At 41.9% G+C, this 23,856-nt stretch overlaps 1 protein-coding gene across 5 annotated transcripts in view; it reads right to left on the bottom strand.

Moving 5' to 3' along the window:
- Positions 1–23,856, bottom strand: part of heatr5a (HEAT repeat containing 5a) — a 181,100-nt gene that overhangs the window by 147,462 nt on the left and 9,782 nt on the right. For all 5 annotated transcript variants that reach the window (XM_041214493.1, XM_041214495.1, XM_041214496.1 and 2 more), the window contains exon 2: positions 20,626–20,839. In XM_041214493.1, the coding sequence (XP_041070427.1) occupies positions 20,626–20,751 (126 nt within the window). In that variant the 5' untranslated portion in view covers positions 20,752–20,839. The remainder of the gene's footprint in view (positions 1–20,625; positions 20,840–23,856) is intronic.

Consider the following 23,856-nt stretch of genomic DNA (forward strand, 5'->3'; position numbering starts at 1 on the left):
ATCACGGATGTAGGTGGGAAGACAAGGGGAGAGAGAATGGAGTCAAGATAGCAAGAAATGAGTTCTGTGGGGAACTCAGTTGAATGCTTCATCCAATACACAGCAGCTCCAATCTGCTCAAGTCCTTACCACTGCTCATCTCAGTGGGAAGTTTACTTCTCTTCAAAAATACATTTTCTCAGCCCATCCTCCCCAGTCAAAAACTGAAGTAAAGGGTGGGGAGAAGGCTAGTTCGTCACAACTATGAACTTCCTTGATTACACCAAGTTGCATGCTTCAGAGAAAACCTTAGGGATAGGCAACAAAGGCAGGCCTTGTCAGCGATATCTACTTCACATAAATGAGTATTCTTAAAAATTGTGATCCCAGACACCAGCGATAACAAAATAGCAATAAAGGAACATAATAACATTCAGTATATAATTATCAAAGTTCACGTATCACATATATCATACAAATATGCAAATCTGTTTTTAAAGCACTTGTAAAAATGTTACTTTACATACTCACGTAAGTTTTAGCTAAGCTCTCTATATTCCATGGTGACTGAAGACTCAGTGAAGGCCCTGTCCCTCACCACTCCCCAGCCCCTCACCACTCCCCAGCCCCTCACCCCCCACATACAACTCCTCTTCCCTATGACCCCTCTCAGTCAGCAGCCCCTCTCCTCAAAGCCCCTTGTCACCTCTCCTCACTCAGCCAACCCTCTCCCCAACCCTCCCTCCAGTCACTCAGCAGACTATATTCCCCTCCTGCCGAACTCAGTGGAGTCACCATCTCACCAAGCCAAACCCTCAGGTTCCACTGCTCCCTCCACCACCCCCACCCCCACCCAGGCCTGCTAAGCTCTGCAGCTCCAACAAGCACGCAGCAGCAGGGCACATCCTTCTGGTGGGATGGATAATGGGCTAGCACAAGGTCGAGTGATGGCTCCCCAGGTCCTGCTCCCAGCCCTGTTACTGTCAGAGATTTTCCAGGCTGAGACTCTCTCCTTCCAGCTTTGGAGGCAGTGGTGGCTGAGGGGAGGCAGAAGTCAGGAAAAAAATTAAAAGGGTGGAATTCCATTATCCAAAAGACGGAATTCAGCCCAATGGCAGAAATTTCTCATCTCTGACCCTGCCACACAGGGTCCTATTGATTTCTTTCCTTAGTTATTTTTTCCAACCAAATCGGTCTTCCAAGCTAAGATCATTTCTCACAACGGCACTAAGCTCATCCTTTATCACAGAGTTCCCGACCTCCTTTTCCTATCTGCCAACCCTTCCGAAATGTCATGTCATATTCATTTATTTCTAATTGTGCTATCAATTCATCAGTCTTGTTATGCTGCATGCATTCAGATAAAGAGCTTTTAATTGTGTCTTTCTATTGTTTGTTTCCTACTCTGACCCTATATGCTGACTCATGTTTGTATGCTCTGTCCCATCCTGTCATGATCTGGTTATCATTACCCATAATCACTACCCTGCACTATTACCTTGTCCTTTCTCGTATTTTCTAAATTTCCCCTCACTTGAACCTCCCCTGCTCCACTATTTTGTTTCGAGCATTATCAACAGCGCAAGTTATTTGATTTGCCAGGACACAGGTCCCAGCATGATTCAAGACTGTCTCAAAGAAACAACTCTCTCTTTTCCCAGTACTGGTGCCAATACCCTATGAACTGAAATCACAGAATCACACAGTGCAGAAGAGGCCCTTCCGCCCATCGAGTCTGCACCAACACGAGAAACACCTGACCTGACGACCTAATTCCATTTACCAGCACTTGGCCCATAGCCTTGAATGTTATGATGTGCCAAGTGCTTATCCAGGTACTTTTTAAAGGATGTGGCAACCCGCTCCACCACCCTCCCAGGCAGCGCATTCCAGACCGTCATCACCCTCTGGGTAAAAAAGCTTTTCCTCACATTCCCTCCTAAACCTCCTGCCCTCACCTTGAACTTATGTCCCCTCGTGACTGAACCTTCAACTAAGGGGAACAGCTGCTCCCTATCCACCTTGTCCATGCCCCTCATAATCTTGTACACTTGATAAGGTTCCTCATAGTCTTCACTGCTCCAACGAAAATAACCCAAGTCTATCCAACCTCTCTTCATAACTTAAATGTTTCATCCCAGACAACATCCTGGTGAGTCTCCTCTGCACTCCCTCCAGTGCAATCACATCCTTCCTATAATGTGGCGACCAGAACTGCACACAGTACTCCTATGGGGAAAAGGCAGGAAAGTGGAGTTGAGGATGATCAGATCAGCCATGATCTCACTGAATGGCGAAGCAGACTCAATGGGCTGAATGGCCTACTTCTGCTCCTATGTTTTATGGTCCTATCTACGTCATTGGTACCTACATGGACAATGGCAACTGAATCTTTCCACTCCCACACCAACCCCTTTCCAACCCCTTGGAGATGTCCTTAATTCTGGCATTACAGCCTTCGGTATTCATGTTCTTGGCTGTAAAGAACAGTATCTATCTCCCTAACTATACTGTCCTCTATTGATACTACACTCCATTTCACTCCTCCAACTTGAATGGTCCCCTGGAACATGGTGCTATGGTTAGTTTGCTCATCCTCCTTGCAGTCCTTATAGCCTGTGTATACAAGAGCAAGAACCTCATATCCATTTCACAAGCACAAGGCTGAGACTCCTCCAATGCTACCTTCAAGATCCCCATATCTGCCTCATTTGCATTCACACCTTCTTGTCCCTGACTATGGGCCAAATCTTCATACTTAAAAGTACTTAACCCAACGGCTATGACTGCCTAGTGGGACGAAGTGTCTAGGTACCTTTCTCCCTCCCTTATGCACGTGCCCAAGCTCAGACTCCAGCTCATCAACTCTGAGTTTTGAAGTTCGTCAAGCTGCAGATACTTAATGTAGATGTGATTTTTGTGGATCACACTGGTATCCACCAGTGCAGAGAGCAACCAATTGCACCTTAACTATGGCTGCTCTTGGTGCAATTTTTGGAGTGACCACTTGCCTAACTGCGCAAATCCGAGAAACAGAGAATGATCCATTGAATTATTTCATTGGAGGTAGTGCTTCAGGAGTCTTTCTCAAAGTGAAAGCTCACAGCTACATGGACTGATATCTCAGCCTTCGTTGGCCTTGACGTATTTGCAGCTCTCATGAAGCTGGAAGATTAGCGCTTAGCAGGACCTCGCAAACTTTGAAAACAGCTCAAGCAGTGCAAACTATTGTAATAGTGTATCCAGTCCAATAAAACAAATATAACTCTGAAAAAAAAAGCTACCACATGCTACAGCTGCGCCACATTATCTGCCCTGCCTTCTGCTATTTTATTTAACTAATTAGATTTTCAAGTTTTGAAATATCACAATTGTGGAGTCAAACCTGGAGGCCCAGATACAAAGATCATTAAAAGTCATGAAGGTAAAAAAAATAATCAAAAAGACTAATGGGGTGCTAGCCTATAAATCTAGAGGACTACAATACATGCCACATCTAAGCCAATCAATGCCCTGATTAGATCTCATCTGGAGTTCTGCAAGCAGTTCTGGGCATCACACCAAAAAGGATATATTGGCCTTGGAGGGGATGCATCATAGGTATATCAGAATGATACCTATAAGGGTTATATTACGAGGAGAGATTAAGCAAACTAGAGTTGTGTTCCCTATAATTTAGATGGTTAAGAGATGGTTTGATCAAAATTTTCAAGATATTAAGGGTAACAGATAATTTTTGTCTTTCTACCCTATCGCCAATGGTTGGAGAGTCTAGGGCCAGGGGCTTAGACTTAAGAGGGAAATTAATTAACACTTCTACATAAAAAGGATGGTAGAAGTTTGGAATTCTCTTCTGAAAAGGAAATAAATGAAAAATCAATTGTTAATTTTAAATCTGAGACTGATAGATTTTTGTTAACCAAAGATATGAAGGGAAATGGGGCAAAAGCAGGTACATGGAGTAAGATAATAGACCTGCCATGATCTCATTACATGGCAGAAGAGGCTCAAGGAGCTAAATGGCCTACAGCCATTCATCTGTTGAGCAGAACTTGGAAGAAGCATTGAGAGTAGCAAGGGCACCAAATTTCCCCTTGTGGGAGAAACTAGAACTGAAGGACACAGATTAAAAATAAGGGGTCTTCCATTTAAGATGGAGATGAGAAGAATTTTTTTCTCAAGAGTTGAGAGTCTTAGGAATTATCTTCACCAAAGAGCAGTGGAGGCAGAGTCTTTGAATATTTTTAAGGTTGAGTTAGATTGCTTCCCGACTGACAAGGGAGTCAAACGGAAGAGGGAACAGACAGGAAAGCAGAGACCACAATTTGATCAGGCATGATCTTATCAAATGGCAGCGCAGGCTCAAGAGGCCAAATGGCCTACTCCTATTCCCAATTTGTACGTTTTTCAGTCTGTTCTGGAGTTTTACTTGGAGCTGGTGTACTTGGTCACCATCTTTGTCCCTCCTGACATAGAATGCTTGGCCAGTTCCCTGGGCAGCAGCAGGCGCACGGCAGTCTGGATCTCCTGGGAGCTGATGGTGCTGTGCTTGTTATAATGGGCCAGGTGGGAAGCTTCACCGGCGATGCACTCAAAAAGATTGTTCACGAACGAGTTCATGATGCTCATGGCCTTGAAAGCGATGCTGGTGTCGGGATCAACCTGCGTCATCACTCGGTAGATATAGATGGAGTAACTCTCCTTCCTCAACTTTTGCCGCTTCTTCCCGGCCTTTGCTGACTATTTCTTCAAGGCTTTCTTGGCTCCCTTCTTGGGAGCTGGTTTCATCTTCAGTTTCAGTATGCTTGAACTTGCTAATCGTGGATTTTAACACTGACCAAGCTGTCTGAGTCCTGAAGGACATCATTAACAGATTGGGCCTGCAGCAGGTGATCACAGAACCACAACAAGGGAAAAAGCCTACCTAAACTCATCAGCACCAAACAGCCTGTCACAGATGCATCGTTCCATGGCAGTATTGGCATCTATTACCTGGCCATCACACAGTCCTTGTAGAGAGGTCAGAGGCTAGATATTGTGTGGTGAGTGGCTCACCTCTTGCCTTTCCACCATCAGCGAGGCAAAAGTTAGGAGTGTGATGCGTCCCATTTGCCAGGACATGGCTCCAAACACACTCAAGTAGTCTATTACCAGAGAAAACAGCCCTCCTATTCGACAACCCATCCACCACCTTAAACATTCACTTGCTCCACCACCAACACACAGCAGCACCAGTGTGTACCATATACAAGATGCACAGCAGCAACTCGCCAAGATTTCTTTGACAGTAGTTCCCAAGCCTCTGCCACCTACAAGAATAATGGCAGCAGCACATGGGAATACCATCACCTGCTAGTTCCAGTCCAAGTTTTTTTTAAAATTCATTCATTCATGGGATGTTGGCATCACTGGCTAGGCCAGCATTTATTGTCCATCCCCAAGTGCCCTTGGTCAATGGTAACCCCTAGGATGTTGATAGTGGGGGATTCAGTGATGAATATCAAGGGGTGATGGTTAGATTCTCTCTTGTTGGAGATGGTCATTGCCTGGCACTTGCATGGCGTGAATGTTAATTGCCACTTGTCAGCCCAAAACTGAATATTGTTCAGGTCTTGCTGCATTTGGACATGGACTGCTTCAATATCTGAAGAGTCACAAATGGTGAACATTGTGCAATCATCACTTTTGACCTTATAATGGAAGGAAGGTCACTGATGAAGCAGCTGAAAATGTTTGGGCCTAGGACACACACCATCTTGGAACTATATCACCACTCATTCATTGACACTGGGTCAAAACCCTGGAACATCCTCCCTAACAGCACTGTAGGTATACCTACACCAAATGGACTTCAGCAATTCAATAAAGTGGCTCATCACCACCTTCTCAAAGGCAATTTGGTATGGGCAATAAATGCTGGCCTTGCTAACGATGTCCAAATCATATGAATGACTGAAAAGTAATATTTTAAAAGTAGATTAACACAAAAATGTAATTCTTATCTTCTAATTACTGGTCTTTACCAAGGGCCTACACACTGGAGGCTGAGAAACTAAAATAGTGGCTCCACGGTGAAACCCGTGCACACAGATTCAAAACAGCATCTTTTCAAACCACACTCTCACTTAGTGCTACACAACACCTGTTGTTGTACAAGAGATGCAGACTTTATGTGATGAGCAAGCTATCATGCTTTTAACATTAAAAGTCCTGTCATAGCACCATTTGGATGCATAACATGAGATTTGCAAAGAAACATGAACACCTTTGCACTGGGATTTCCTATTTTAGGAGTTGGGGTTGGTAGTTTTTAAATGGAACATTTGTGCCTCATTTGTTCAATATTTAAATATATATGGCATTGCCAATTCTTTCACTGCCCTCATTGACTGCTTGTTGCAAACACTCCAAAAGCTTTCCCATTACATTACCAGATAGCAAATCATAAATGAATCTTAGGAAGTCATACAAAATTGGAATGCTATTCAATCATGAGGCACAAAAGAGCCAAGTCTGATCCTGTCCAACAAGGGTCATTGGGTAGCCATCAAGAGTGACATAAGTTGACTTTCTTCTCCCAAACTGAGAGTGCACAACTAACTGAAGAGCTCTGGCCAACATCAGTTAACTCAGGCAAAGGCAAAACACTGTGGATACTGGAAATCTTTAAAAAAAAACGGAAAATGCTGGAAACACAGCAGAGCAGGCAGCAAGTGTGGAGAGCAAAATAGTTTTTGGATCATGACCTCCCTTCAGGATTGGCCAAAGTTAGAGATACAACAGACTTAGCAAATACAGAAGTAGGTGAGGGGTGATGCTGGTGGGAAGAAACAACAGGTGAAAGATCTGTGATAGTGTGCAAGGTAGGAGTGTTGAAATGACAAAAGATTGATGATGCAAGACAAAAGGAACTTGAAAAGAAAATTAGGAAAGCTAAGTGAGTGGAAAAACTCAGCAGGTCTGGCAGCATCGGTGGAGAAGAAAAGAGTTGACGTTTCGAGTCCTCATGACCCTTCGACAGAACTTGAGTTCGAGTCCAAGAAAGAGTTGAAATATAAGCTGGTTTAAGGTGTGTGTGTGGGGGGCAGAGAGAGAGAGAGAGGTGGGGGGGGGGCGGTTGTGCTTGTAGGGACAAACAAGCAGTGATAGAAGCAGATTATCAAAAGATGTCAACAACAATAGTACAAAAGAACACATAGGTGTTAAAGTTGGTGATATTATCTAAACGAATGTGCTAATTAAGAATGGATGGTAGGGCACTCAAGGTATAGCTCTAGTGGGGGTGTTTTTTTTTAAAAAATAATGGAAATAGGTGGGAAAAGGAAAATCTTTATAATTTATTGGGAAAAAAAGGAAGGAGGAAACAGAAAGGGGGTGGGGATGGGGGAGGGAGCTCACGACCTAAAGTTGTTGAATTCAATATTCAGTCCGGAAGGCTGTAAAGTGCCTAGTCGGAAGATGAGGTGTTGTTCCTCCAGTTTGCGTTGGGCTTCACTGGTACAATGCAGCAAGCCAAGGACAGACATGTGGGCAAGAGAGCAGGGTGGAGTGTTAAAATGGCAAGCGACAGGGAGGTTTGGGTCATTCTTGCGGACAGACCGCAGGTGTTCTGCAAAGCGGTCGCCCAGTTTACGTTTAGTCTCTCCAATGTGGAGGAGATGTGGTCTCCTCTACATTGGAGAGACTAAACATAAACTGGGCGACCGCTTTGCAGAACACCTGCGGTCTGTCTGCAAGAATGACCCAAACCTCCCTGTCGCTTGCCATTTCAACACTCCACCCTGCTCTCTTGCCCACATGTCTGTCCTTGGCTTGCTGCATTGTTCCAGTGAAGCCCAACGCAAACTGGAGGAACAACACCTCATCTTCCGACTAGGCACTTTACAGCCTTCCGGACTGAATATTGAATTCAACAACTTTAGGTCGTGAGCTCCCTCCCCCATCCCCACCCCCTTTCTGTTTCCTCCTTCCTTTTTTCCCCAATAAGTTATAAAGATTTTCCTTTTCCCACCTATTTCCATTATTTTTTAAAAAAAAACACCCCCACTAGAGCTATACCTTGAGTGCCCTACCATCCATTCTTAATTAGCACATTCGTTTAGATAATATCACCAACTTTAACACCTATGTGTTCTTTTGTACTATTGTTCTTGACATCTTTTGATGATCTGCTTCTATCACTGCTTGTTTGTCCCTACAACCACAACCCCCCACCCCGCCTCCACCTCTCTCTCTCTCTCTCTCTCTCCGCCCCCCACACACACACCTTAAACCAGCTTATATTTCAACTCTTTCTTGGACTTGAATTCAAGTTCTGTCGAAGGGTCATGAGGACTCGAAACGTCAACTCTTTTCTTCTCCGCCGATGCTGCCAGACCTGCTGAGTTTTTCCAGGTAATTCTGTTTTTGTTTTTGTTTTGGATTTCCAGCATCCGCAGTTTTTTTGTTTTTATTTTAAGCTAAGTGAGTGTGTGAGAAAGCACTGATGGGTAGAATAAAGTAAAACTCAAAGGGGTTTTTTAAATATATAAAGAGCAAAAGCATAACTAGGGAAAGAGTAGGGCCAATTAGGGACCTGGAAGGCGTGGGTACAGTCCTCGATGAACACTTTGCTTTGGTCTTCACAGTGGAAAAGGACGACGCAGGTATAGACATCAGGGCGGAGGACAGGGTGAAATACTAGAGGAAATTAAGAGAGAGAGTGAGAGCATGAGAGAGCGACAGACAGAGGAGGTACCAGAAGGTTTAGCGATCTTAAAAGTGGATAAATCTGCAGGCCCGGATGAGATGTATCCCAGGCTGTTGAGGGAGACAAGGGAAGTGATATCAGGCCTGGGCAGTAATTTTCAAATCCTCTCTGGCCATAGGTGAGCTGCCAGAGAACTGGAGGGCTGCTAATGTTGTCCCATTATTAAAAAAGGGTGGAAGGGATAGGCCAGAAAATTACAGGCCTGTCAGTCTAACCTCGGTGGTGGGGAAGTTACTAGAAAGAGTTCTAAGGGACAGAATATATTTGCACTTGGAGACACACATCCCTCACACTATCCTAATTAGGGATAGTCAGCATGGGTTTGTTAAGGGCAAATGTGTTTGACAAATTTGATTGAATTTTTTGAGGGGGTAAGCAGGAGCATTGATGAGGGTAATGCATTTGATGCAGTCTACATGGACTTTAGCAAGGCTTTTGATCAGGTCCCTCATGAAAGACTGGTCAAGAAAGTAAGAGCCCACTGGATCCAAGGCAAAGTGGCACGTTGGATCCAAAATTGGCTGAGAGGCAGGAAGCAGAGTGGTGATGGTAGAAGGATGTTTCTGTGATTGGAAGTCTGTTTCCAGTGGGGTTCCGCAGGGCTCGGTCCTGGAGCCCTTGCTGTCTGTGGTGTACTTAAATGAATTGGACTTAAATTAGGTGGTCTGATCACGAAGTTCACAGATGACACGAAAATTGGTAGGGTGGTAAATAGTGAGGAGGAGAGCTGTAAACTGCAGGGGGATATCAATGGACTGGTCAAGTGGGCACAGCAGTGGCAAATGGAATTCAACCTGGAAAAGTGTGAGGTAGTACACTTGGGGAGGGCTAACAAGGCAAGGGATTACACCATGAATGGGAGGACCCTGGAAACGACTGAAAGTCAGGGGGACCTTGGTGTGCATATCCACAAATCCCTGAAGGTAGCAGGGCAGGTAGATAAGGTGCTTAAGAAGGCATATGGGATACTTGCCTTTTATTAGCTGAGGCATAGTTTAGAAGAGCAGGGAGTTTATGCTGGAACAGTATAAAACGCTGGTTAGGCCACAACTGGAGTACTGCATGCAATTCTGGTCACCACATTATAGGAAGGATGTGATTGCACTCGAGAGGGTTTAGAGGAGATTGACCAGAATGCTGCCGGGGCAGGAGGGTCTGAGCTACGAAGAAAGATTGGATAGGCTGGGGTTGTTTTCCTTGGAGCAACAAAGGTTGAGGGGGGACCTGATAGAGGTGTATAAGATAATGAGGGGCATAGATAGGGTGGATTGGACAGCACTTTTTCCATTAGTAGAGGGGTCAATAACAAGGGGGCATAAATTTAAGGTAAGAGTAAAAGGCTTGGTGGTGGTGGTGGTGGGGGGGGGGGGGGGGTTGGGGTGTGTGTGTGTGTGTGTGTGTGTGGAGGGGAGGAGAATTTTTTTCACCATCGGGTGGTGGGAGTTTGGAGCTCACTGCTTGAAAGGGTGGTTAAGTCAGAAACTCTCGTAACATTTAAGAAGAATTTAGATAGTGACTTGTGTTGCCATAGCCTCCAGGGCTATGGGCCAAGCACTGGAAAATGGGATTAGTGTAGTCAGATCTTCGTTGACCAGCGCAGACACAATGGGCCAAATATGGCCTCCTTCTGTGCTGCAAACATCTATGAGTTAAAAAGGGATGGTAATGGGACAAGTGAAGTAACAAAAAGATGGGGCTGGAGGAGCGGTAAATGGCAACACCAAAATTACCAGCAACTACTTTCTGAAAAAAATGAGGGGAGTGGTCAGAATCTCCATTTGTTGAACTCAGCTCCTGAAGGCTGTTTAGTGCCTAATAAGACCATAAGACCATAAGACATAGGAGGATAAATTAGGCCACTCGGCCCATCAAGTCTGCTTCGCCATTCAATCATGGCTGATAAGTTTCTCAACCCCATTCTCCCACCTTCTCCCTGTAACCTTTGATCCCCTTACCAATCAAGAACCTATCTATCTCAGTTTTAAATACACTCAATGACCTGGCCTCCACAGCCTTCTGTGGCAATGAATTCCATAGATGCACCACTCTCTGGCTAAAGAAGTTTCTCCTCATCTCTGTTCTAAAACCTTTACTCTGAGGCTGTGCCCTCGGGTCCCAGTCTCTCCTACTAATGGAAACATCTTCCCCAAGTCCACTCTATCCAGGCCTTTTCAGTATTCTGCAAGTTTCAATGAGATCCTCCCCTTATCCTTCTAAACTCCATCGAGTCCTCAAATGTTCCTCATCTGTTAAGCCTTTCATTCCTGGGATCATTCTCGTGAACCTCCTCTGGACCCTCTCCATGGCCAGCACATCCTTCCTGAGATACGGGGCCCAAAATTGCTCACAATATTCTAAATGTGGTCTGACCAGAGCCTTACAAAGCCTCAGCAGCACATCCCTGCTTTTATATTCTAGTCCTCTCGAAATAAACGCCAACATTGCATTTGCCTTCCTAACTACCGACTCAACCTGCAAGTTAATCTTGAGAATCCTGGACTAGAACTCCCATGTCCCTTTGCACTCCAGATTTCTGAATTCTCTCCCCATTTAGAAAATAGTCTATGCCTCTATTCTTCCTACCAAAGTGCATGACCTCACACTTGCCCACGTTGTATTCCATCTGCCACTTCTTTGCCCATTCTCCTAACCTGTCCAAATCCTTCTGCAGCCTCACCGCCTCCTCAATACTACCTGTCCCTCCACCTATCTTTGTATCATCTGCAAACTTAGCAAGGATGCCCTCAGTTCCTTCATCTAGATCATTAATGTATAAAGTGAAAAGTTGTGGTCCCAACACCGACCCCTGCGGAACTCCACTAGTCATCGGCCGCCATCCTGAGAAGGACCCCCTTATCCCCACTCTCTGCCTCCTGCCAGACACCCAATCTTCTGTCCATGCTAGTACCTTGCCTCTAACACCATGGGCTCTTATCTTACTGAGCAGCCTCCTGTGCGGCACCTTGTCAAAGGCCTTCTGGAGGTCCAAGTAGATAACATCCATTGGCTCTCCTTTGTCTAACCTACTCGTTACCTCCTCAAAGAATTCTAACAGATTTGTCAGGCACGACCTCCCCTTGATGAAACCATGCTGACTTTGCCCTATTTTACCATGCTCTTCCAAGTATTCTGAAATCTCATCCTTAATAATGGACTCTAAAATCTTACCAACAACCGAGGTCAGGCTAATCGGCCTGTAATTTCCCGTCTTTTGCCTAACTCCCTTCTTAAACAGGGGGGTTACATTAGCAATTTTCCAGGCCTCTGGGACCCTCCCTGACTCCAGTGATTCCTGAAAGATCACCACTATCTCTTCAGCTATCTCCTTCAGAACTCTGGGGTGTAATCCATCTGGTCCAGGTGATTTATCCACCTTCAGACCTTTCAGTTTTCCTAGCACCTTCTCCTTGGTAATGGCCACCATACTCACCTCTGCCCCCCGACTCTCTTGAACTTTGTGGATGTCACTCATCTCTTCCACTGTGAAGACTGATGCAAAGTACCTATTCAGTTCCTCCACCATTTCTTTGTTCCCCACTACTACTTCTCCAGCGTCATTTTCCAGCGGCCCAAAGTCCACTTTTGCCTCTCCCTTACCCTTTATATATCTAAAAACACTCTTGCAATCTTCTTTTATATTACTGGCTAGTTTACCCTCATATTTAATCTTCTCCCTCCTTATTTCTTTTTTAGTTGTCCTCTGTTGGTCTTTGTAGGCTTCCCAATCCCCTGGTTTCCCACTGATCTTCGCACATTGTATGCTTTCTCTTGAGCTTTTATGCTGTCCCTGACTTCCCTTGGCAGCCATGGTTGCCTCATCCTCCCTTTAGTATGCTTCTTCTTCCTAGGGATGAATTTTTGCTGTGTCTCCCAAATTACTCCCAGAAATTCCTGCCATTGCTGTTCCACTGTCTTTCCTGCTAGGCTCATCTCCCAGTCAATTCTGGCCAGCTCCTCCCTCATGCCTCTGTAGTTGCCTTTATTCAACTGTAATACTGTTACATCTGATTCCAGCTTTTTCCTCTCAAATTGCAGGGTAAATTCTATCATATTATGGTCACTTCCTCCTAAGGGTTCCTTCATCTTAAGCTCCCTTATCAAATCTGCCTCATTACACATCACTAAATCTAGAATTGCCTATTCCCTAGTGGGCTCCACTACAAGCTGCTCCAAAAAGCCATCTTGTAGACAAATTCCTTTTCTTGGGATTCACTACCAACCTGATTTTCCCAGTCTACCTGCATATTGAAATCCCCCATGATCATTGTAACCTTGCCTTTCTTACACACCTTTTCTATCTCCTGGTGTATCTTGTGCCCCACATCCTGACTACTGTTTGGAGGCCTGTACATAACTCCCGTTATGGTTTTTTTACCTTTGGGGTTCCTCAACTCTACCCACACAGATTCTACATCATCTGACCCTACATCATTTCTTGCTATCGATTTAATTTAATTTCTTACTAACAAAGCAACCCTACCCCCTCTGCCAACTTGCCTATCTTTTTGATAGGATGTATATCCTTGGATATTTAGCTCCCAGTCCTGATCCCCTTGCAGCCATGTCTCCGTAATGCCCACCAGATCATACCTGCCAATTTCAATCTGCGCCACAAGCTCATTTACCTTATTTCGTATACTGCGTGCATTCAGATACAACACCTTCAGTCCTGTATTTTCCTTCCCCTTTCTCATTGTCGTCCCTTTATCTGATGTGCTTGAAGTTAGATTCCTAGCCCTTTCCAAACACTCTGTCCTATTTTGTGTTCTGGAGACTTTGATAGCCTCTCCTGGGCTCTCCCTTCTTTTCAGTTTTTTCATAATTTTCCATGAAGTTGAATCCACCCCCCCACATGCTAACCTGCTGCTTTGTTTCCCATTGGTCATACTTCTTGGAGTTTTAACCTTCCCCCCGCACCCCCCCCACTTTCTATTTTAAAGTCCTGTTGACCACCCTATTTACCCTTTTCGCTAGACATTGGTCCCAGATCTGTTCAGGTGAGGTGTGTACATCAAGTTTCATTAGAGCAGTGTAGGAGGACGAGGTTAGTGTAGGGGTGGGATGGGAAATCAAAATGGTCACCGGAAGATCAGGGTCATGCTTGAGGACTTAATGGAGGTTTTCAGCAAAATGATCACCCGATCTTTCATCTGGTCTCCCCAGTGCAAAGAATGAATTGTGAGCAGTGTATACAGTGTATTAAATTGAAAGTATATCACTTCCTTCTTCCTACTGACTTTATTTTCCCACTTTTTAACCAGTCTCATCCCACCTACAGCCGCAATGCTGGCGACACTCTCTGCCAATTAAACAGTTTATGGTTTTCTTATCTTAACCATCTGCTTTACACCATGAATGCCCAGTCCCTCTACATCTCCAACACCCACCAATTTGACTTGAGAGCCCTTCGCTCAATTGCTTCAAGCTCTAACCAGTCCCCATCCATTACCAGCATTCTTCACTTTAAGTTTATCCTTTGAATTTATCCTTTGACTTGACTCATTTCCTCCAAACAATAATACTTACTGTGGTTCCTAGCTATGCCTGCCTTTTCATGGGATAGATTATGTACATGTGAAAAATATTTTAGTTTAAAAAATGCCATAATCTGACATCCTGCCGCTCAGGCTGCAAATCTGAATCTTGACGTTTGTCCACTATTTTAAAAAGTGTCTTCAACCAGGGTTTTCAAAAAACCTCATATTTCAGGCATTCAAATGGGTTCTGCAGATACAATGAGTTTTAGGGGAATTCAAGGAACATAGGAGCCGGATAAGACCATTTGGCCCCTCGAACCTGCTCCGCCATTCAACTAAATCATGGCTGATCTTCTACCTCAACACCATCTTCCTGCACTAACCCCATATCCTGTAATGTCATCGGTATCTAGAAATCTATCAATCTCTGCTTTGAACATACTCGATGACAGACCTCCATAGCCCACTGGGGCTGAGAATTGCAAAGATTCACCACCCTCTGACTGAAGAAATTCCTCATCTCAGTCCTAAATGGACTGCTTCTTATTCTAAAACTATGTTCCTTTGTTCTAGACACTCCAACCAGGGGAAACATCCTACCTGAATCTACCCCGTTCAGCCCTGTAAGAATTTTGTATGCTTCAATGAGATCACTGATGTAGGGGGGAGGGCATCAGATTTCTGAGGCACAGGAACCAGTTCTGGGCAGATGGGACCTGTATAAGACAGCTGGGCTGCATCTTAGCAGGACCAGGACAAACATCCTCGCAGGAAAATTTGCTGGTGCTGTTATGGAGGGTTTAAACTAGATTGACAGGGGGAGGTGGGAACTTGAAAGGGAGCTCAGAATCAAGGGAAGCAAAACTAGTAAAAGGAAGTAGAAAAGTAGAAAGCAAAACTGTTAGACAAATAAATTATAGGCAAGCATCAAATAAGATCAGAATAGAGAATAAAGTTAAAAAGCAAAATTAAAGGCACTATCTGAATGCACGGAGCAGTCACAAAAATGTTGATGATTTGAATGCACAAATTGAAGTAAATGTCTTTGATTTAGTTGCCATTACGGAGAAGAGGCTTCAGGGCGACCAAGATTGGGAACTAAATGTCCAAGGGTATTCAGCTTTTAGGAGGGATGAGCAAAAAGGAAAAGGAGGTGGGGTAGCACTCTTGATAAGGCATGAGATCAGTACATTGGTAAGATAGGATCAGAAACAGCTTGGGTGGAGCTAAGAAACAACAAGGGGCAAGCAAACATTGGTGGGAATTGTGAATAGGCCACCAAACTGTAGTGGTAATACTTGGCATGGTATAAATCAAGAAATTGGAGGTGCATGTAACATGGGGTAATACAGAAATAATGGGGGACTTAAATTTACACAAAGACTGGGGTAATCAAATTAGCATTGATGCTCTAGAGGGGGAATTCCTGGAGTATATACAAGATGGGTTTCTGGAACAGGGTGTTGAGGAACCAACTAGGAATCAGGCTATTTTGGATTTAAAGTTGTGTAATGAGAAAGGGCTAATTAATAACCTTGCTATATAAGAGCCTTTGGGAAATAGTGATCAAAATATGATAGAATTTTGCATTAAGTTTGAATGCAATATAGTTCATTCTGAAACTAAGGTCTTAAATCTGAAGAAAGGAAATTATGAAGGTATGAGGGGAAAGATGGTGATGGTGGATTGGGAAAACACACTAAAAGATTGACAGCAGACAGGCAATGATTAATTTTGATGAATATTTTAATGATTTTCTTAAAGAAATGCTACAAAGTCTACAACAGGTATACATCCCTCTAAGGCAGAAACATCCAAAGGTGTGTGGTTAATGAAACAAGTTAGAGATTGCATTACATTAAAAGAAATGGCTTATAAGGATGCCAGAAAAAGTGGTAAGCCTGAGGATTAGGAGCAAGTTATAACCCAGCAAAGAAGGACCAAGAAACTGATTGAGAAAAAATGAATCTAAACTAGCGAAGAACATAAAGGCAGATTATAAAAGCTTCTTTAGGTATATAAAAAGGAAAAGATTAGCTAGGACAAACGTGGAGCCATTACAGGTGGGCACAGGAGAACTTACAGTGGAGAAGAGGGAAATGACAGACACTAAACAGTTACCTTGTGTCTGTCTTCATGGAAGGTGATACAGAAAATCTCCCAGAAATGCTAGGCGATCAAGAGACTTGTGAAACTGGAGAACTAAAAGAAATTAGTATCAGTAAAGAGGTAGTACTTGAAAAGTTAACTGGATTGAAGACTGATAAATCCCCTGGACCAGATGTGCTTCATTCTGGAGTGTTGAAGGTGGCGGCTGAAGAGATAATGAACGCAATGGTGGTTATCTTTCAAAATTCCTTAGACTCTGGCAAAGTTCCTGCAACTGGAAAGTAGCAAATTTAACCCCACTATTTAAGAAGGGAGGGAGAGGGAGAATGGAGAACTACAGAACTGTTAGTTTGACAAAGGTAGTAGGGAAAATGTTAGAATCTATTATTAAGGATATGACAACTGGACATTTAGAAAGGAATGGTAAAATTGGGCAGAGTCAACATGGATTTATGAAAGGGAAATCATGTTTGACAAACCTGTTGGGAGTTATTTTTGAGCATGTTACTTATAGTCGAGATAAAGGAGAACCAGTGGTGTATTTGGATTTTCAGAAGACTTTTGATAAGGTCCCACACAGGTTAGTAAATAAAATTAGAGCACATGGGATTGGAGAAAACATACTAGTATTGATTGAGAATTGGTTAATAGACAGAAAGCAGGGAGTAGGAATAAACAGATCATTTGTAGGATGGCAGGCTGTGACTAGTGGGGTACGGCAAGGATCTGTGCTAGGTCCACAACTGCTCACAAACTATATCAGCGATTTGGATGTGGGGACCAATTCCAAACTTGAGGATGACACCAAACTGGGTGAGAATGTAAGCTGTGCGGAGGATGCAAGGAGGTTTCAAGAGGACTTGGATAAGCTAAGTGAACGAGCTACAACATGGCAAATGGAATATAATGTGAATGTGTGAAGTTATTCACTTTGGTAGAAAAAACAAGAAGGCAGAGTATTTCTTAAATAGAGGTTTTCTGTCCATTAATCAATTCCCAATCCATGCCACTGTAGACAGAATCCAATTCTGAATCCATGCCCCAATCCTATGTGCTCTAATCCTGTTTACTAACAACACCTCATCTTCCAACTAGGGACTTTACAGCCTTCCGGACTGAATATTGAATTCAACAACTTTAGGTCGTGAGCTCCCTCCCCCATCCCCACCCCCTTTCTGTTTCCCCCTTCCTTTTTTTTTTCCAATAAATTGTAAAGATTTTCCTTTTCCCACCTATTTCCATTATAAAAAAAAATTTTAAAAAACCCCCCACTAGAGCTATACCTTGAGTGCCCTACCATCCATTCTTAATTAGCACATTCGTTTAGATAATATCACCAACTTTAACACCTATGTGTTCCATTGTACTATTGTCGTTGACATCTTTTGATGATCTGCTGCTATCACTGCTTGTTTGTCCCTACAACCACACCACCCCCCCTCCACCTCTCTGTCTCTCTATCTCTCCACCCCCCACACACACACCTTAAACCAGCTTATATTTCAACTCTTTCTTGGACTCGAACTCAAGTTCTGTCGAAGGGTCATGAGGACTCGAAACGTCAACTCTTTTCTTCTCCGCCGATGCTGCCAGACCTGCTGAGTTTTTCCAGGTAATTCTGTTTTTGTTTTGTGTGGGACCTTATCAAAAGCCTCTGAAAATCCAAATACACCACATCCACTGGTTCTCCCTTATCCATCCTGCTGGTAACATCCTCAAAAAACTCCAAAAGTTTTGTCAAACTGGATTTCCCTTTCACAAATCCATGTTGACTCTGCTTAATCCTACCATTATTTTTATGTGTCCAGTTATCACATCCTTTTATAATAGATTCTAGCATTTTCCCTCCAACTAATGTCAGGCTAACAAGTCTAAGTTTCCTACTTTTTCTCTCCCTCCCTTCTTAAATAGTGGGGTTACATTTGCTACCTTCCAATCTGCAGGAGCTGTTTCAAAATCTGTAAAACTTCAGAAGATGATCACCAATCCACTATCTCCACAGCCACCTCTTTCAGCACTCTGGGGTGTAAGTCATCAGATCCATAGGATTTATCAACTTTCAGACCCATTAATTTCTCCAGCAGTACTTTTTGACTAATACAATTTCTTTCAGGTCCTCAATCTCACTAGCCCATTGGCTCCCCAATATTTCAGGGAGGTTTTTTGTATCTTCCTCCATGAAGACAGACACAAAGTATTGGTTCATTTTCTCTGCTATTTCCTTACTATCCATTATAAATTCTCCATCCTCTGCCTGTAATAGGCCCACATTTGTCTTTACTAACCTCTTCCTTTTCACATACCTATAAAAGCTTTTACAGTCTGATTTTATGTTCTTCGCTAGTTTATTTTCACATTATATTTTCTTTTTCTTTATCAATTTCTCGCTTCAGCAATCTCCTTTGCTGAATTTGAAAATGCTCCCAATTCTCAGGCTTAGTACTTTATTGGCAACTTTATAAGCCTCTTCCTTTGATCTAATAGAATCTTTAACTTCTGTTAGCAATGGCTGGATCACTTTTCATGCTCGCTTTTTGTACCTTAAAGAAACGTTAATTTGTTGCAAACCACATATTAATTCTTTAAATGCTAAGCCATTGCCTATCAACTCTCATGCCTTTTAATGTAGTTTCCCCATCTACCTTCATATCTTCATTGTTTCCTTTGTTTAGATGAAAGGCCCTAGTTTCAAATTGAACTTTCAAACTTCATGTAAAATTCTGTAATTCTATTCTTTATATCACTAATCTGAGCACTATTCTTTCTACTACAATTACAAATACACTATGCATTGAAATGGAAATGAATATTTTCAGATATTTAAGTATATATAAATAACTTAGTACTTACCTCTGCATCTGTAGGTTTAATATTTCCCAGGTCTTTTACTTGTCTACATTTAAAGGTTTATACTGCCCATTGAGATTAAGTGATAATCACCAACAGTTAAGCAACTTCATGATATCCCCATACCAAAGGCACAGTGGGAAGCATTATGTAGTAACTGAAGGATTCATATCCTAGATATGCAGGTGATAATAGTTGTCCTATGTTAGCAGAAACATTCTATACTCTTTGTATTGACAAAGGGTTGCATTTGCTAGAAGTCTGCCATATAATTTATTCATGATCTCACTTGTACCAGTCAAAATGGTACTTGTACTTCCCATAAACTATAACAGCAACAAAGTAGATTATCTGCTCACCTTTCAGTACAAGGTGACCTATTACATAAATGCTCATCATACTTCTGAATCGTTATTTTGGTTTAATTGATAGAATGTGAAAGTTGTGGGTTCAGTTTTCAGTATGGACTTGTGCACATTACCCAGAGCACACTACAAGAAGTGCTGCGTTCTAAGGGCTTAGACATAATTTCTGGCCACAAGTTAAGCTTGAAAAACTACAACTTCACCACCACCAAGATCGCTTTCCTCAACCTCAGTAAAGTTGCCTGCCATTGTCCTTCCTCAGTCCCTCCACTATCAAAACAGGTTTATGTCATCTTCAGAGTTAGTTACTCCAATGCTCTCCTTACTGACTTTCCTCTAATCACACTTAAACTCGAAATTTCTCTGAAGTGCAGTTCCCACATCTTGTATCACACAGACGTGTTCATTCAGTCCTCAGTGACCTACTGGCTCTTTGTTTCCAAACACAAAATCTCTCCAATGCCTTGCTCAAGTTTACCACTGCAGCCCTCCAGATTTCCTTCCTTAGGACAGGGTGTGCATCACCCCTATCATTCACCCCACCGGGGAGACAGTCTTCCGTCACCCAAACCCTGCTCTATGGAACACTCCCGGAAAATGTTTTACTTCTCTCTTCTCCAAAATGTTTTCAAAAGCTATCTTTACAATCAATAACCCATTCTAAACTATCGCCTGTCGCTTGGTGTATTGTGTCTTAAAAGGGTTCATTGAAGTGCAAGTTATCATCACCATCTTTTCAATGAGACATTAAACTGTGGCCCTGCCTGTCTGTTCAGTTGGAGAAAAGAAATCCAGTGGCAATATTTGAAGAGCAGGGAGCTCTCCTCCCTCAACCAACACCTCTAAAACCAGATAATTTGGTTATTTACCCAATGGTTGTTTGTGGAATTGTGCTGCGTACAACAGGCTGTGGTATTGCCTACATGATAGTGGCTATATCCAAATTTGTTATTATACATTTTCAGATATCCTGACATCCAAACAGCTATATAAATGCAAGTTTTTTCTTTCATCTACAACAGCAAATTTACATATTTCTGACAGAACATTTGAATAAAAAGACATTTTCACAGCTTTTAAAGCTTGCTTAATATTTTACCTTATTGGCAGCCACCAAAAGTTTCTGTAAGAATCGAAGCCATTCGAAAACAAACTCTGGTTTCTTTGATTCACTCAGTTGACTATAAAGCTCCTCATTTAACAGTGGGCCATGTGCTTGCTCCATGCCTCTGCCAGACTTATCTTCTAACAGTCACTGAAACTTCACAAGTGACAGTGAAAAGGAATTGAAAGTCCTGGCATCCTTTCAGTTGCTGCAACACAAACAAGAAAAGTATTTATTCATAGTCTGGACCCATCATTTGGACTGGCTTAACAAAAATGGCAAAATAGTTTTGCCACAAATGAAATTATTTTCTATTTCAAGGTTAAACAATGTTTAAAAAAAGGCCAAGAGTTTGCATTTATTATATAAAGAATGCACTTCCAAGGGCCCTCAGCGGGAATTCTTTTTTTTGTTTCATCTACAATAGTGGAACCAAATTCCAAAGTCTTTTCTCCCAGTTATAACTGGAACACTTTTTTGTGCTAATTCATGTCTCTCATACACTAGTATATTGAATAATATGTTGCTTTATGAAGAGAAACGTTAATCAATATAATGCATCATGTGTTATATGGTTAAGAGGAAATCATGTCTCTTTAAAGCCACAAAGTCTAATTGTTGTTAAGTAAACACAACTTCCACTCAGTTTAATTATTTGTTGAGGGAACTTTGCAGGTTGAGGCCATAGTTCAATTCACTTTTAGATTGGAAGTCAGGATCCAGGGTGAAATTATCGGTTTCTCTTTTCCACTTCCCTTTCAAAATGAGATTGCCAAGGCTGTTATGCCACTGGTTAAAGAAATTCTGATGAAGCTTTTAATTCTATTTTGTTTTAGCAGGGATCTTTGTGTACATTCAAATGACTGACACCTTTTTAAAGATTGATGGAATAAAAAAACTTGCATATGAACCAATCAGCTTTGATTCACAAATCACACATGAATAGTTTTCATTAGATAATAATCCTGGTAATTTTAAATGTTGGCTTTAAAATTTAGTACATGGAGTTTTTATTGACTTTGCAGTATGGTATGGTACATGGGTTCTTCTGCACTCCTCAAAGCAACTCTTAACACTAAATGAAGGGTGCCAAAATATCTCGATGGGGGAGGATTGAAGAGTTCGTCGACAAGTCCATGGTCCTCCAGCTTATTCAGAAATTGCTAGGTCAACTTTATTTATTTCAAGAACGATTCAAGAACAACCAATTTTCAATGTTTCCAGTGCAATTATTGCCAAAACTAAAACAAAGGTTCATTTCCCAAGAGGGACAAATTTAAATTGTTTCTTGCATAAACCTAAAACTTTGACCCAGCAATTAAATAATTCAGTCACACACGATGACGAAAAAAATCATATGTATCTGAAATCTGTTGCAGCAGCTGAAATATAATTTTTTTAAACCAAGGACTGTGCCCCAAAGATTGCTTGGTAATTTAATTAACACCAACTCTTATTTAATGCTATTTAGATTTTGCACAACCATCAGTTGTGATTCAGGGTTTTACATTATAGAGTCAGAGTCATTTACGTCACAGAAGACGGCCATTCAGTCCATAAAGTCTGTGCCAGCTCTCCGTAGAGCAATCCAGCAAGTCCCACTCCACCCCGCCCCCTAGTCCTCATGGCCCTGTAGGTTCATTACTATTTATATGAATACTTAAAATTAATTACAATTAATCATTCTTATTATGACTAGATAAAGTTTCTATCAACTTGACAAACACTTAACTCATAATTTACAAATTCAGCCAGTCTCATGTCATTTGAATGCTTAAAGGCACAATTGATAACCAGGCATCTTTATAGAAAATGTAAATCCAACCCTCCCATTACTACAACCAAAATTACATCCAGGTCTTAAGACAGAGCTGAGGGCAGTGGTGGTATACTCAGACATGTAATATTTACCATACAATGATGTTTTGAGAAGCGCAATATTAATATAAATTATAAATTTGGAAAATAAAATATATAAAACATTTTCAAACCAAGTTGAATCCTTTTTAAAGTTAGAAGTTGCAAGATCACTTTATGAACAGTCCATTCATTAAAAAAGATTACCAAGGAGTATTCATTCCATCCACATAATTCAAATGCAGATTATAAATACAGACTTCAAGTCCATTGCACCACAAATAATCATTTATTCCTGGACAGTACTTTTCCCTTCAATGTATCAGGAATCTGATAATTACATAATTCCAAAAACAAAGTCAAAGAAATTCTGAAGGTACTTTTTACATAATTAGTAACATCTGAAATCGAAGTTTCCTAAACTCTAAAATTAGGATACAAAGATAGGATTTTGGTAGACTGTTACTCCTCAGGTTGCTGTGCAGTTCTAATCTCCAACATCTACACTTCCAAGTGTTACTTATTTCACAAGACGGTTGCACTGATAGAGATGACAACACAGAGGCATTTGATTTGCAGAAGCAAGGCCTAGAGGTGTGCCGACTACTTCTATGAATACTTACCCTCCATTTCATTAGATCATTTGTTCCAGCACGACAATTTCCAGATGATTCAACTTTCCTGCCCTGGATCATCTTTGAATTGGGCACAATATGGTCTGGCTGATTAAACTGTTCTTTAGATTCAACAATGAAACCCCAAATTGTTTTAATAAATCTAAGGATTTGTTCTGGTATTGGGTATAGGGTTTGAAGAGACAATGTATCTTTTTTTTGTAGAAGATTAAAATACTTTTCATAATATCAGTAATAGAAGTCTGCTGAAACATACATGGATTAATTGCTATATACATGCTTCTTAGCATACCTACAACTTAGTCACATAAGATGCATTCCTTGAAGTATGTAGGGCCTATATTATAATACACAAGTAATATAATCAAGAATTAAAAGAGTGTTGGTTTAACTAACTGAAAAGAGGCAATAATTCAGCTGGCTTTGAAGCTGAGGTGTCAACTTGTTAGGTGTTCATTTCAAATGGATTTGGGAAGGTAGAATTTTGGCAAAACAAGCAATTATTTGCCACTAATCTGTCTTAAGATAGCGATAACTCTTTCCAAACTCAGTCTTCCTAATTAGGTAATCAAGAGCATTCCTTTATCTGCACAGTACTCAGTAAATTGAGCCTCATGGCAATCTAATGAAATTCTTAAGGGAGGTATCAGTCATCAGAAAAATGACTTCACAGGTCCAGTGAAAGATCAAATTACTACATGGAACAGAGGGGTGCAGAGATGTAAAGAAATGT

This window comes from Carcharodon carcharias, chromosome 20 (assembly GCF_017639515.1).
Source record: "Carcharodon carcharias isolate sCarCar2 chromosome 20, sCarCar2.pri, whole genome shotgun sequence".
Taxonomy (NCBI): Eukaryota; Metazoa; Chordata; class Chondrichthyes; order Lamniformes; family Lamnidae; genus Carcharodon; species Carcharodon carcharias.